This window comes from Clavelina lepadiformis, chromosome 2 (genome assembly GCF_947623445.1).
Source record: "Clavelina lepadiformis chromosome 2, kaClaLepa1.1, whole genome shotgun sequence".
Taxonomy (NCBI): Eukaryota; Metazoa; Chordata; class Ascidiacea; order Aplousobranchia; family Clavelinidae; genus Clavelina; species Clavelina lepadiformis.
This window is the reverse complement of record NC_135241.1, coordinates 25,461,234-25,476,026: the sequence shown is the minus strand read 5'-3', so window position 1 is coordinate 25,476,026 and position 14,793 is coordinate 25,461,234. Positions and strand designations below refer to the sequence as shown.

Sequence of the window (14,793 nt, the reverse complement as noted above, 5' to 3'; positions counted from 1 at the left end):
TTAAATGCGGATTTCTCTTCAGAGTCAAGTAACAAATAAAGCTTATGAAGACATAGAGAAGCTTGAGGAAGGTCAGGAAAGGAAACTATCTTAAAATACGTTTGACTCGTTTAATAGCAATTTCAAATTATTTGCTGCCTAAGTGTCTGCCTAAACGAGTTATAAGTGTTTGAATACAGTATTTATCAATGTTTACAAATTAAATTTAGTTTAAATTTATAAATCTATAAATTTCTTACTTTAATTTTCTTCATAATTTAAGAAAATAGCCAGACATCTAGAAATAAGAAGTTGAACTGAGCACTGTTGTTTGTTGTAAGTCAATTAAGAAATTAAGCTAGAAAAAAAATTTTAAAGCAAGCATTTAAATGATTTCAGGCAACGATGGTTACTTGAAGGTCAATGTTGATCAATGGCAAGCTTCAGTAAGCGATAAAAATAATTACTTTTTTTTTGTTTATTTTGCAATGTTTTGGTCTAAAAGTTTAATCCAAAACGTGAAGTTAAACTTATTTGTTAACAAACATTTTTTTTGACAACTTATTGCAAAATAGAATGTATAATGGTTTTACACTTAATATTTGATATATAGCACACACACAATACCCACTTTACAAAAAGCTTATAAATTTTTGTGTTTCGTAATACCAGGCGTCATTAATATCTACACTTTTAGACGTCAAATTATGAAAACACAAATGGAGGACAAAACTATGAAACTATCCAAGGCCCATATGGAAATGAAATCTAAACCTTCTATGGCAAAATATTTTTAGATTTCCTGTCTTTATGACATGACACAAACGTTGTTCGAAAAAAAAACTTTTATTGTTAGAACCGATATAACGTATTTGGAAATGAACTACATCCACACAGTTTATATCTATTTAACCGTATATTTTTCAGGTTTACTGTGTATGATCAGTTCTAAAAGAACTTTGCCATGATGATTAAAATCAAATGTTAATATTTGTTTGTTCATTATCATTCATTTCAATTATAGCTTTAGTTTATGATTTACTGCGGTTGACTTTTCTGCTTTCTGTTTTAATCACATATAAAAAAGTTTAATTGTTTGTCTTTATATAGCATTGCAAAAATCCGGTCAAGTTGCTTTTCTAAGATTTTTCTCGACCAAATTGCAATGAACTACCTCGAACATTGTGAACATTAAGTTCCACTATTTTGTCAACTTATTAAGGCAGTTTAAATCAATAAACGAATCAGGAGCAACTCACTTTAAATAATTTACTTAGCTAAGTTATGGGTTATTTCTCTGCTGTCGAAAAATATAAACATTTTCAGAACGAGGCTTGAAAAACAACAACAAATTTGAATATTAGAACTCTAATTACGTACAGCTAAATAAATTATGATTTATTGATGAACTTAACTAGTCTGTTGCCCACAACTGGTTTTGTCATTAAAATTCTGTTTATCGCAGGAACACGAAAATTTACATTTCCGTATCAATCTGAAACAACAAAGTTCGAAAAGTTGTATTCGTTTCAAAGAATACAAAACTTCAAAATTTTAATGGCATTGTGTACGGTAGCGGCACATTAAAACTGAAAAATAATTCGATTCGAGCTGATTCCTACAAAAAGTTGTTTGTTCTTCCCAGATAGCAAACAGAATGACCGTCAACTACATTTATACTTCAATGTTCAGTAGTTCACAAAACCACAAATGACCTTCTCGGTAACTCCACGTGTGTAATGTGCATAAACCAACATGAAATTGATTGAAACATAACATGCAAGTTCACGCAAAAGTAAAATTACATTAAAGGAAAATGTCCAAGTTTATCAAAGAATTTAAATAATTTTGGGCTGTGGAGTATTTTTGTGGTGTTTCACGCCACAAAATAAATGTTACCATAATTTGTTTGACCATACTGGAGATAGTGCTATTACAACTTACATAAAATCACCACCAACATCAAATAAGACTATACTGTATAACTAATACACGTTTGCTGATGTTGGTCGCTTAAAGATGTATTTTGATGCAAAATTAAATGGCAAATGTAAAATTGTTGTGTTGCATTTGATTCCAAGCAGGTGACCAGAAAATAAAAAGAAAACATTATAATTGAAAATACTAAAATATTTGCTGTCAGTTGCATAAACACAACACCAAGAAACTTTACTATGTTACATTGAACTTGCCAAGTGGTTGTTGTTAAATACATTACTTTGTATTAATACAGATCACATTCTTGAAAAAAAATTCCACCAATCACTAACATTAAATTACACATTAAATCTATTTCACTCACACATAAACCATTTTCACAACCTTCACCCATGCGCTGTAAATTTTAACTAAATAATCATATTCATAACTTTATGGCAACGAAAAAAATAAAACTAATAAATTTATTGCACCAACACTACTTAAAACCGTATTATCACTAGAGCCAAAGAAATATTCAGCTTGGCACTTCCATTCAGTTATTTAATTTACACGAACACTATTTGCTGCTGCTGCACATGACAAGACATCTAAATTGGTCAACGTTGCATTAGCCAGTTACCTTGAACCGTTGTAGCAGCTGTCGATGTGACGGTTGTAGTTGTAACTGCATATACAACAAGATTGTTTGTTTATTACAAGTATCAGTGCTAATTATCATTACCACATAGCTCCGTCACAGCTTTGTGGTATCTTATTTATCCTAGGACACCATTTATACTTACCATCATTTTGCTTGCAAAACAGGATTACCTAAACTTACTTTGTGCATAACCTAACTTAAATTTAAAGGATTTATATAAACAGATGGTATTATACAACAGGACACAAAACACATCTCAACAAAAATGTTTCCATCAAAACTTACTTGCTGCACATGACAACACATCTAAATTGGACACGGTTGCATTAGCCTGGCAAGTGGTTGAGGTTGTGCTTACATCACTTGTCGTGTAACCTTCAGCACACGAGAGTGTCCCAGCAGAGTTGAACTCGCATGAAGAATCATTGCATGTGAAAGTGAGACTGGGGTAAGCTGTTGTGTTTAAACTGCATTCTGCAATAATAGAGACTGCATGTTGAAATATCTAAGATAAATACCAAATACTATTAAACAAAATAACATCGATGATAGAAATATTGGTACCCGATATTGAACTGCTTTCTGAATAGATAAAACAGACAACTAAAGAATAGGTTTGGTGATAAGGTTTGAGATCAGTTAATGTAGAAATTCTTACGTTTGCAATTCGTTTTCAGATAATGTTACTACAAAGTGGGATCAAAAATTTCTGAAAAAATTGCATGAAAATTATGTTGCAATGTGATGTGTAATTGTGTATAGTGCAGGGCATCTCCCAATACATATGGTATTAGATTGCAACCAGTGAGATAATAATTAGTGACATATATTGGTATTGTGTCTAAGTGAAGACTATTTACTGTATTGTTGCAAATGAAATCTTACCTTGTACATTTAAGTTGAGTGAAGTGTCGTAAATACCAGGAGTTCCAACATCAACAGTTACACCATCTTCACTGGCAAGCAATGCTTGTATGGTAAGAACAGTGGTGTATTGGTTTGAAGTATATGATCCGGCACTATATAGATATTTGCATTTAGTACAAACTCCTAAAACGTTGTTTTTGATTTTTATTTTCCGAATTTGTTAGCACATGGAGCAGCATAATACAACAGCAATTCTATTCTAGGTGACACATTTTCAAAATCTTAAAAAAGTAATAACTTGTGATATGGATTACGTGCAATGCCATAAGATGCCATAAAGCATACAACACATTCATAAGACCCAACAACACACGATCTTATGGGTGAAGCAGCAAAAATTTTAAAATATGAAGCATCCCAAGTTATCAAAATTTGGTAGAACATCCCCTTAAATGTACCAGATATGCGAGTGACCACCATACACAATGACCCACGAAAGAGGTTCTCAAACGATGTGTCTCAACGCACAAGTGCGTGGTTTTTAAATTACAATCGCGTCTTAAACTCGCATCCACTTACCTCCACTATCGCTAAACAAAACTGTCACAAAATATTTTTTGTACTAGATGTTGATCTACACATCCTGCGCATTTCAGTCTTGAAAGCACTGGCATTGTTTTGTTACTTAGGTTTGTATGAAATTATAACCACCTCGACACACTTAATAAAGAGACCGGCAATGACTGGATGTCAGGTAAACAAGTTTCGAATAGCTAGAGCTAGGGCTATGATGTGTGTCATTTCATTGCCTTGGGTAGATTAGTGCGTCTGGAGTTCAAATAAGTTGTGAGAAAATGACCTATGCTAAAGGGCAAAGGCAATATACACACAGACCTTATATCAACTCTACTTTCATAAATAGTTCCAGTCGTAACAGCTCCAGCAGTAAGGGTTCCAGCAGAGTTAACAGATGCAGTTCCAACAACAATCTTAAACAAACATTAAAAACGAAACTGAATTGAACTTGAAATTCTACGGCAAACTAAAGATATTTATCATTAATTATCGCTTACACTGTCAATTCTCCATATTGCTCCGAAAGGAGGTGATGTGGTCACGGTTGTAGAGATTTCAACATCAGACCCAATTGCTTGCATTGCATTAGATGGTGCAAGTGATGAAAAAGTTTGAGCGTTGCAGAAATGAATGCTCCATGACAGAACTGAAATTTGTTTCTATTATAATAAAATGAAGCCAAACATTCACTACTATATCAAAGAATTCATAACAACTAAAAAAGCGGCTGGACATATTTGCCATGGTCCTAAGAAGCAGTTTCTACTGCCACATTCTTCTATTGCTTGTATTACAAATACATAACAATCTTGAAAACTCACTAAAGTTATACAAATATAAACAAAATACGTACCAAGCAAGAACAAAGAAATAACATTGACTTGCATAACACATGTAATAGGTATGAATATATTTACAAAGTTAGTTTCCTAGACGTAGAACACCTGTTAAATACAAAATGAAGGACTTAAAATATGTTTCAGAGGATTGTAAATAGTTTACGCCACGATGGTATAACATAACACACCTGTCTTTTTTATATTCCTTTTCTCAATTACTTATTACGTCATCATCATGCAACTGTTTTAGACTTTTGTAACTTACTAGCTTAAAGCTTATCCTAGCAAATTGAATGGTTGCGCATTTCAAACTAAAAGCAACATGCCAATCATAGTGATGCCTTCAATGGCAATAACAATCTATGGCCAATGTTAAGGTGAAGTGGATCTTATTGCAAAAAAATCGTTTGGGCCGAAAACAATTTTCACTACAATAAATGGTGTTGGGCACTGATGTGGATTATAACATTGAATTTTATCTAAGCTTAAACAAACTTATAACAGAGATTACCTAGAAAGAAAATATCAAGTAATACGTAACTCAAAAGTTGCCAAATCTTGCTTAATAAAATCTCTAAACAAATTGCTTTTTTCAAAAATAACATTTAAAAAGCGTTCGATAAAGCAAAATTATTTAGAAAAATGGTCTTCATTATAAGTACTGTTGACTCTAGTTTAGCTTCGCTAGAAAGGGAAATTGGATCATCATTTTTCCCCAAGTCCAATTGCAACATCTGCATTTTGCAGTGTGCTGGGTAAAACGCGAAGCATGTGGGCGCTGTTAGAGGTAAATGTGAAACGTTGAGGCGGAGCAAATACTGTACAGTCTTAAAAAACTCGAAGGTGAAGTTCCCATGAAGCATGCTTTACATTATGGCCAGCACGGGATAAGTTGTTGTGTCTAGACTACATTCTGCAAAAAAAAATTTTGTAAAAAGGATCAAACATTAACTACAGTAAAAAAATTAACTGGAAAATCGTTGCACGTGAAAAGAATGCAGTTTAAAAGAATGAAAAAATAAACGAAAGGAAAAAAATGTAGGTTATAAAATACTGTCCAAGTTACACTCTGTCAGTAAAATGTGAAGTATTATTCGAACACAAATCACGTAAATCTTCAATTTCTAATCTTTTACCATAGATAAGACAGTAAAAGCTCGCACCAGTTATAAGATATTTTGAGCGCTATATATTGTATACAGTAAATATGATTTGAGTGAAGAATCTTATAATTTACTGATATGGTGCATCCTTCTGCTTTTGCATAATTTTGAACTGATGGCTTATATAGTACTACAATATTGCATTGTTGCATTGCATTATTATTGAATTAAAGCATCAAAATATTATTATTAAAGTTCTAAATTCATTGCTACTTTTGTTCTTGCCGCTACATCACGTACACTTTGGCTGGTAGAGTTAAGGACAGCTGGCTCCAAACGATCATAAAATATTAAAGTCGGGCAGGTGATTTCTTCCCACAACTTATAGAGTAAATATTAACTTGACCCCATAAGCCCATTAATAAAGTCTTCAAGTGTTTGTCTTCCCCTTTCTTTAAGTGAATATGTTATTGCAGTACTTTAGGCGATAAACACCAGATAAGGAGAGTAGCAACACGACAATGTAGGAATCGGACTTAATATTCAACGGGAATAGCACAATTACCGTCAAGGTAGTAGGCCTATATGACGATACGAATAACATAAGAATGAATGCCAAAGCCCAGCAACTAGCAATCATTGCTTGCAGACATTTCTGGTTGCGCTGAGTTGATTATTACATCCATGTGATATGAGTAATTACTGTATATGATATTCATGTGTATATCATATTCATATTATACAATTCATATGTAAAGTGATACAGTTGAAAACAAAGGTGTAAAACTAAAAGTTTAAATACTATATAGTTTACGCAATTGGTTGAATTCTCCAACCCGGTTATGCTGCTATTAGTTTTTTCGTTCTTATAACGTGTTACGCTAATATAATTCATTCATTCATTTTATTTTTCGTCGTCAATGTGGGGAACGAAACATTTGTGTTGACGCAGGTGGTCGCAAACATTTTAGTAGTTATCGACAATAATTTCCACAAATTAGACGGGAAAAATGTGACAAGGCCTCGAGGGAAAAACGTGCATTACGGACCAATCAGAGTATGAAAAAAGATATTAGCATCAGCACGGCAACCAAACCCAAATTATAAACACATTATTAAAACATAATTTAATACAAAAACACGTAATTTAAATATATTTAATATAGAAACAAAAGTTACGCTGATAGTTTGGCAGGACATAAGCGTTGTGTAACCGTCAAGATGGAACCGACCTGTGTGTTTGGATGGAAGAAGAAAAACCCCAGTAATATGAACTCCATCCATGGGAATAGTTTCCCGTTCAGGTGGCCTGTTTACGCGGTAAGAATCTTTACACAGGTTGGTTGTGAGTGGAAGTAGAAGATGGTCAGCTACGTCACTCATGTCCAGTCAGATGGTTTGATCAGTTGGTTTGAATATGCATACACAACTAGTTCGTGTAGGTGGGTGGTGTAGGCGGAAACAAACAGAGATATTATACAAGGAAGTGATCAAACATAAGCGACAATTGTCTCAGAGCTCAAATGCGTTATAGCTATCTGGCTCAACTAGTTATGTTAAAAAATATTCAAAGAAGGAAAACAAATGAAGGTAGGTTGGTGAATGATTTTATTAAGATTTGTTGGCAGTCTTTGTTGGCGATTGTTGATAAATGAAGGATTTTCAAATACTTCTCAACTGTTTGTAGCAAATACTCAGATGCCGTAGAAATGTAAAACGGATTTCAGTTAGTATTTTATCAAATCAAATAATCATTAATATTTTAGTTTTCCAATATTTCAATACATTTTGTTGTGAAACATCGAATAGTAGTTTTCATCGATGTTTGATGTATTGTATATGATTGATATTGGCTCGACACCTGAATACTGAGGTCTTGTTTGCACAAGAAGGTAGAACGTATTCAAAACATAGGTCTACAAATTTGGTCAACATGCTTAAACGGCATTTAAAATAAAAGTGGTTTGCAGTAAGCCGTACACTTCTATGTATGTGGAGACTGTTAAGGTTACATAGCGACTGAAAATAAAGAGTTGTAAAACAGATGTGTTCGGTTCTGTTGTAGTTTACCTGAGTGTTTGGAGAATTTAGCTTGGGTCAATACAGTTCATATTTGATTTTTAGTGACCGTTGAAATGCTGGTATTTGGCAAGCCCTAGTGATACTTGATTCTGTTCAGTGGTTCTTGTGAACAGTTAATCTTTCAGGCAAAATTGTTGATAATAAGCTAAATCTTCAGTTTCAGTTCAAAAAAAACTTTCAGTATGTAAAAAGTCAATGACGAAAAATATAAAAATGGTTTTGTCATTTTGTTTTGCAAAACCAACGTCAACTTTGTAGCTAGAACAACTTATTAGCCTAGCTTCATAACTGACTAAGCTCAACATAGTTCGTCTGTTGCTTTGGCAAAAAAGGTGAAACGGAAAAGCTGAACTTTCTGTAACGGCCATTAAGTACTTCTTAGTTTGTCGCTGGTTGGCGCCCTCAAGCTACTTCCCGTGTAAAACCGATAAATTTTTTCTCACTGCATGTTCGTTTGCCGTTCTCTTTTCTACTGTTTCTGCGATTCGACTGTGATGCCATTGAAGTGTTGAGCTCAGAAGGTTATTACTTATTTAATATATGAGTGAAGATGACGTATTACTGTAGCAGCAACCTTTTGGAGTCAGGAGTCAGATCTACTTTCCAGAGCAACCTGACAACTTACCTCGCCATATTTTAAGCAAAAACCTCAATTAATCGAGTTTAATTATTACAATTGCGTTAAATATAAATTAGCATGTGTCTATGTTGGACCTATCCAAAATGGTAGATCTTTAACTCATCATTCAGAATATGAGAGAGTGGGTGTCTTCTTCCAAATTGTGGGAAAAAGCTCATCAGACTTGGTGGCCTATAGGATCAAAATCACTCGAGCATAACAATTTTCATTTTGATATTCTGAATGTTGATTGGTGCGTAGAAAAGCTTTAACTTATCTAAATTTGCATAAATATGCTCATTGCTCCTGTTTAAAAAGTTTACTTTAAATAAACTAAACACATTCTGTATCCCCCAAAACTAAAATGACAAAAATTTGTTTTTGAATATTTTAAGTCCCTACCCCGTTCAAAAGCCTAAAACTATATTAGGGGTTTTACCCAAGGCAAAACCTTAGATTTATTGCGTGGTGAAACAATTGAAATGTGTTTTGTTTGATTTTCTTGTAAGTTACACATCAGAAAACATTTTTTAAAGATTTTTCCGGTCGTATTTTTTTGAAAAGTTGTTTATCTTTTCTTCAGAAATAATTGCACACTTTATAGCATGTAGTGTACGACCATACTTGGTTAGGTTGTTGGGTTTTCATCGTTTTCGTCTTTAAGGGAATCCCCAAGTTAAATGTTTTTATCCAGGTAAAAACTTTGGGCTCAATGCTCTTGAGAACGGGGTCAGAATGTTAAATTTTGAGGTGGGGCAGGTTAAGCCCCGACTAGAAAATACGGAAATTTGGAGCGAGAACTCGTTCGTGCAAAGACATGATGGCGTGCACTAAAACTTCAATTCTTAGTTTTTGTTTAATTATAGGTTCACGTTCAAACAAACAGTTTTTCTTTGTTTGTTTGTAATAAATTGACGTAGAGATGAAAAAGTTTGGCGCACACTTTGATGAATCTCATGCGTACAGGTACCACAGTTTCCACTATGGGGCAAGGCTAACACTTTCGATGCATATTACAATATTACAACAAACACCCAATTTTTCAGATGTCAACTTGTTGGCTGCCGTCATTTTTGTTACAGACCAGGATGTGGAATGAGGTTGAAGATTTTTTTTCTAAAGACTGACCTCATAGCTAATGTATCACCCCTATAGGACTCGTTAGTAAACTTGAATTTTGCCATATAAGCATACATTAGTCTTCCTGTTGCTTTATTAGCAAAGGTGGGCCATATAGCTGTACTATAGCACCGAATTACTGTACTGCAATACTTTTTCAGTACCATATCGGTACTGTTGGTACTTTTAGAATAAAAGCATCAAATATCTTATCTCATCGAATAAAATTCAGTCCCGGTACTTGTTACTCTCTATTGATTACTTTAAGTTTTTAATTTTAGATTACTTTAAGATTACTTTAGGGGTTTTGGGAAGATGTATTGAAATTTAGTAAATGGCTGCCATTCAGGAGTTTTGCAGACAGTAGGCCTACTATTTAAGAGAATATTATTTTGTTTCCAAGCAAGACGTTTTCAGTTTAGCATTTTTGTTTAGTGTACCACATTATTTTCAGTAGTTTCCGTAATGCATTTTTTAGATTAAATTTTATATATAGGCTATAGCAGTTCATTATTGAATAACTTTTGCGTGTTTTAAGTTTTATTAACCACTGAAAATCAAGAACTTAATATCTGCTTATAACAAAGTTGTCCATCTAAAGGAGAAGCCATGAGGTTGGGCTTGAATCTTCATTGTCTGCTGATAATATATGGTTTGTACATTTGTTTGCATGTTTGTGTAAATTATTGCGTTGTCTAGGAGGTTTCTATTTTATGAGAATCTGCTTGTTTGCAACATCGCTAAAGAGCATCTTATACAATCGTTTAACGTTGCTAAATAGCCTGTTATATGCTGTAATCATGGTAAATTTTAAGGATAGTTATGTTTTGATACAAGGGGAGTAATCGAGTTATAGTTCCAAGTTAAACCTTTAAAGTCCATAAATAAGTTGGCGTAAATTCAAAGAGTAATTATCGGGAAATATATTGGACAATAGATTGTTAATGATATGTAGTGGTTAAGTAGTTATTATCATAAATAAATGGCAAAAAAACACGAATTCACCACTTAATTATGATGAAGATGGCGGTTCTTGTTAAGCCACAGTTAAAGAAACAATTGGTATGATTTGGGTGTTTGAATCAAGTATGGATAGAATTTTTCCTGTGGCAGACAAATAAACAGAAATAGGAGTAATTATTGCATACTTAAGTGTATAACAGGAATATTTTGCATTGAATAAGCTTAATGTAGCTTACTGTTGATTTATTTGTACTGGTTAATGTAAAAGCTATCCTACACTTCTGTGCTGCTGACTTTATCATAGTCCGGTACTGGTAACTTTAGTAAAAACAAAATGCTTTGCAAATTTATGTACTGTCGCCGGTGACATTCTTACAATGAAAATAAACATTACTTGCTACTAATCACCTATCTATGGAAACATATTCTATCCCAAACGAGTTAGCTAGCCTATCATACCTAATACAATCTGCAGTCTTCAAGCATATTGTTTTTACATTGTAATTTCATAATCACCTCTTCCTCACCATAATAGGAAACCAAATTTGCAACACAATTTTCACAATAATTGTCTAAGCAATATACATTATTAAAAACTTTTTCACCAGTATATTTACTGGAAACCGTTCTTTGATTTAAAGCCAACTTGTTTTTGGACTTGCCTCTCCCTTTAAACCCATCCTTGCCCCAGAGCCATTCAAGGCCGGTAATCACCTTTATCTTTTGAACTGAGCTACTCCTGACTGTTTGAGACGGGTGTTAATCGCACCCTCCACTAAGTCCTATCCTGCTTCGTAAAGTAAATTGCTTAAGTAAAGCAGCAGCTAAAATGAAGTTTAAATGAATTACAGTTAAAGCCATGTTAATAAATCGAGATGCGAGAAATCCTAATTTTGCGAAACAATTTTAACTAGGTGTTTTAAGAGCAGCAACAACCACAACAATCAGCACTGATCCTCCGTACAATCCATTGGCAACTGGTTTCAACAATCTCATTGTAACTGCTCAGTTTCCAACACCAACATCAAAAACTGATGCATGTTCTTGGTATTATGGAGGAGAGCTGGACAGTGGAAGTGGTGCTTTGTTTTACTCAGGATTATTTGGTGGATGTGTCGCTCCATCACCAGGCACATATGACAGCATCACTTGCACTGAACAAACAATTGATGGAACAAATCACACAATAACAACATTGACAATCACTCAACCCCTTGTTGCTGGGGATATGAATATTGAAGTGAGATGTTCGACTGCAACCACACCTGGTTCTATCAATAGAACTGTGCAAGGTATTGTGTTTAAAATTTATGTAAATAACTGAATTTTAAACGCAACTCAGAGTTTTGTAGAAACTGGCATAGTACGAGGTCAAACAGTAGCCATAATGAATATATCATGCATGCATGGCCAAAAAAAATTGCACTAACATTGTAATATAAAGTGGGCTTAATTAATTATGTTACTTTATACAGTTAATACTAATAGATGTGCAATTTGCCGCAGATTGTAACTCCTCACTTCCATATGATGTTATCGTGGATGCAACTTCCAGAGTATTCAACTCACCAGGAAAGTTTGCTTGTTCTAACGGAGGAAACTTGTTTTATTCAAATGGCACAATGCTGAAATTTAGTGACACGACTTGTCTGGCTTCAGCAGAATGGAGTGGTCAAGATACTCTGCAATGTTGGACAGGTTTGTAATTATTTTTGTTGTCAAAAACGTTCAAATGATAAGATAACCATAAGTAATGAAAGCTGTTTACAGTCATTGCTCAAGGTAGCATTGTTTTTTATCCAGCACCCAGTGTAACCCTTGCAAGCAGTTCAATTGAAGACAATAACCTGACTGTGGTTAAAGGAGATGATTTGAATCTGACTTGTAATTACAATGATGTCATTTCTGAAGGAAATACTTCTCGATTCTATATTGGAGGAAATAGCTACAATAGGACACAGGTGAATCAATTATTTGACCTTGTATTTACATTTCTACTTTTGTAACATGACACCAATTTTACAAAGGGGGAACAATTCATATTGTCTTCATTGCAAAGAAGTGACAGCAACAAAGTAGTCTCATGTCAGGCTGTCACTCCTTATACTGATCTCTATCTCGCAAGTGGAAGATCGTTGGAATATATTGTGGATGTACTATGTGAGTAAAAGATGTTTCAGGATAAAAAATTTACATTAGATTTTACCAACTATAAATGTAATGCTGTAAACGGACAAGAAATGGGGATCACATGAATTGACCGTGAACAAATTCACCGGCGACAACTGGTAGTGGTCAACTGACCGGCATCAAATTGGCCGGCAATCAAATTAACCGTGACGTAAATTGGCCGGCGATGAAATTAACCGTCGATAAATTGGCCGGCGACAAATTGGCCGTCAAAAGGTCAAAATTCTAATTCACTATCATTCACTAGCTTTAATCCCAGCCAATTTAGTATGTGTATTGCAGTCAAGGTTGCCACTCGTAGGGTTTGTTGGCCCCTTGTAAGGTGTAGGGTGACCCTACGGGTTTTTCACCTTTATTCATAGATTTCCTATTGTTACATGCATTTTCCCGGTCTAGACGAGTTGTTTGATGAAATTATGAAACAATGCGTTGTAGCCTATGTCATGTAGTTACAATGGACTCATTGTAATAACAATGGACACTTTAGTTAAGTAAATTGTCAGATTGAATCTGTACGTCAGGACTCCCCTAGTTTTAAGTCGTGGTTATGGTTATACTAATAATTGTAAATTGCAAAAAGAGTTGGACATTAGACGAAGTTGTGCCTGATGTACGTCCATGTTCGGGTGTTAAATGGCGACGCCAGAACCAACAACAAAGTTGAAGGTCACCACAATCTAATAAACAAGATGTTATCAATGCAACACCCAACCATTTGGAAATTTATAGAAGCTTTGAGGAAATTGCAGAACATAAACAAAAACAAGATTGAGGCGCTCTGTGCCCAAGGGCCTCCTGCCAAAAGGAGAAAATACAAGGATCTGGATGCGCGACTTCAAACAATCGTTGAAGATTTTGCAAACTGTGACATATTAGATTTTCTCAGAGGCATCGCCCACAACCTACAATTTGCGCAATAAACTTCCTTATTTGTCAAATAACAGTTTGTGTAAATTTTAGTGCCCTTATTATGCAATGTCATATGTGTTTTGCAGTGAACTTCTTTTAATGTTGTTACTCGTATTTCTCGTATTTCCGGAAATATTTCTGTTAATTTCAATAAATGTTTCAATGTGTATTGAAATAAAAAACAATTTTGTTAAAAACAAAGGAAATAGTTACAAACAAATATTTACTTTACATATCATATACTACCATCAACTTAAACACAATAATTCAGCACTTGCACGGTCAATTTACCTCCCGGTCAATTTTCATTCCGGTCAGTCTGTTCCCGGTTAGTTTGTTCGCGGTCAATTTACATCACGGTCAGTTTGTTCGCGGTCAATTTACGTCACGTTCAGTTGTCCCCGGTGAGTTTGTTCGCGGTCGATTTCCCGCGGTCAAATGTCATGGAACCCAAAAAATGAGTAGAACAAAATTGATAGCATGGCAGTAATACTTTTGCCAACTGTAGACAAATATTTGGACAAAAGTCATAACATGCTGAAAAGTCTATAAATGGTTTAACAAGCCAAACAGAAAGTAATGGTTTAGGTAATAATCTACATCAAATGTTTAACTGACAAATTAAATATCTAACATTAACTTTTTTATTTATCTAACTAGCTTTGTCCAACTTTCTAACTCTCTAACTTTGTCTAACATTACTTTCTTCTTTCTTGGTAATCTTTCCAAGTATACTTGGACTTAGGTCCTCCTTTTCCTATTGGACTGGTCTCTTGCACTGCTAGAAATGTAACTGGTTCCAGGTCAAGCAATGATTAAACCATCACTTTGGTTCTTTGTTGTTTTAGCTGAAATACCTTAAAGCTAGACATTACAACCAAATGCTATTGGCTCTATTAGTTACGGTGATGAGCTTAATACAACATATTTGCTCCTACAAAGAAGAAGTAACGTCTTTAAACGTGC

General features: G+C 34.3%; 3 protein-coding genes and 1 long non-coding RNA gene across 4 annotated transcripts in view; 3 read left to right on the top strand and 1 right to left on the bottom strand.

Moving 5' to 3' along the window:
- LOC143444999 (uncharacterized) overlaps positions 1-14,793 on the top strand; it is a 46,373-nt gene that overhangs the window by 24,575 nt on the left and 7,005 nt on the right. The gene's annotated exons all lie outside the window — the stretch shown is intronic.
- Positions 21-1,281, top strand: LOC143447093 (uncharacterized). The gene is made up of 3 exons (XR_013114025.1): positions 21-71; positions 379-425; positions 677-1,281. It is a non-coding gene; the product is annotated as an uncharacterized LOC143447093 (long non-coding RNA).
- Positions 2,204-4,949, bottom strand: LOC143446464 (uncharacterized). Its single transcript, XM_076946099.1, has 9 exons — positions 4,857-4,949; positions 4,501-4,649; positions 4,322-4,416; positions 3,446-3,579; positions 2,846-3,034; positions 2,741-2,752; positions 2,540-2,584; positions 2,470-2,489; positions 2,204-2,314 (listed from the first exon to the last, which is right to left on the bottom strand). Exons 1-9 carry the CDS (start codon positions 4,888-4,890, stop codon positions 2,204-2,206), a joined length of 789 nt encoding a protein of 262 aa, XP_076802214.1. The 5' UTR covers positions 4,891-4,949.
- Positions 10,280-13,106, top strand: LOC143446455 (uncharacterized). Its single transcript, XM_076946090.1, has 5 exons — positions 10,280-10,417; positions 11,643-12,020; positions 12,235-12,426; positions 12,532-12,689; positions 12,756-13,106. The coding sequence occupies exons 1-5, from the start codon at positions 10,375-10,377 to the stop codon at positions 12,894-12,896; spliced, it is 912 nt and encodes a 303-aa protein (XP_076802205.1). The 5' UTR covers positions 10,280-10,374; the 3' UTR covers positions 12,897-13,106.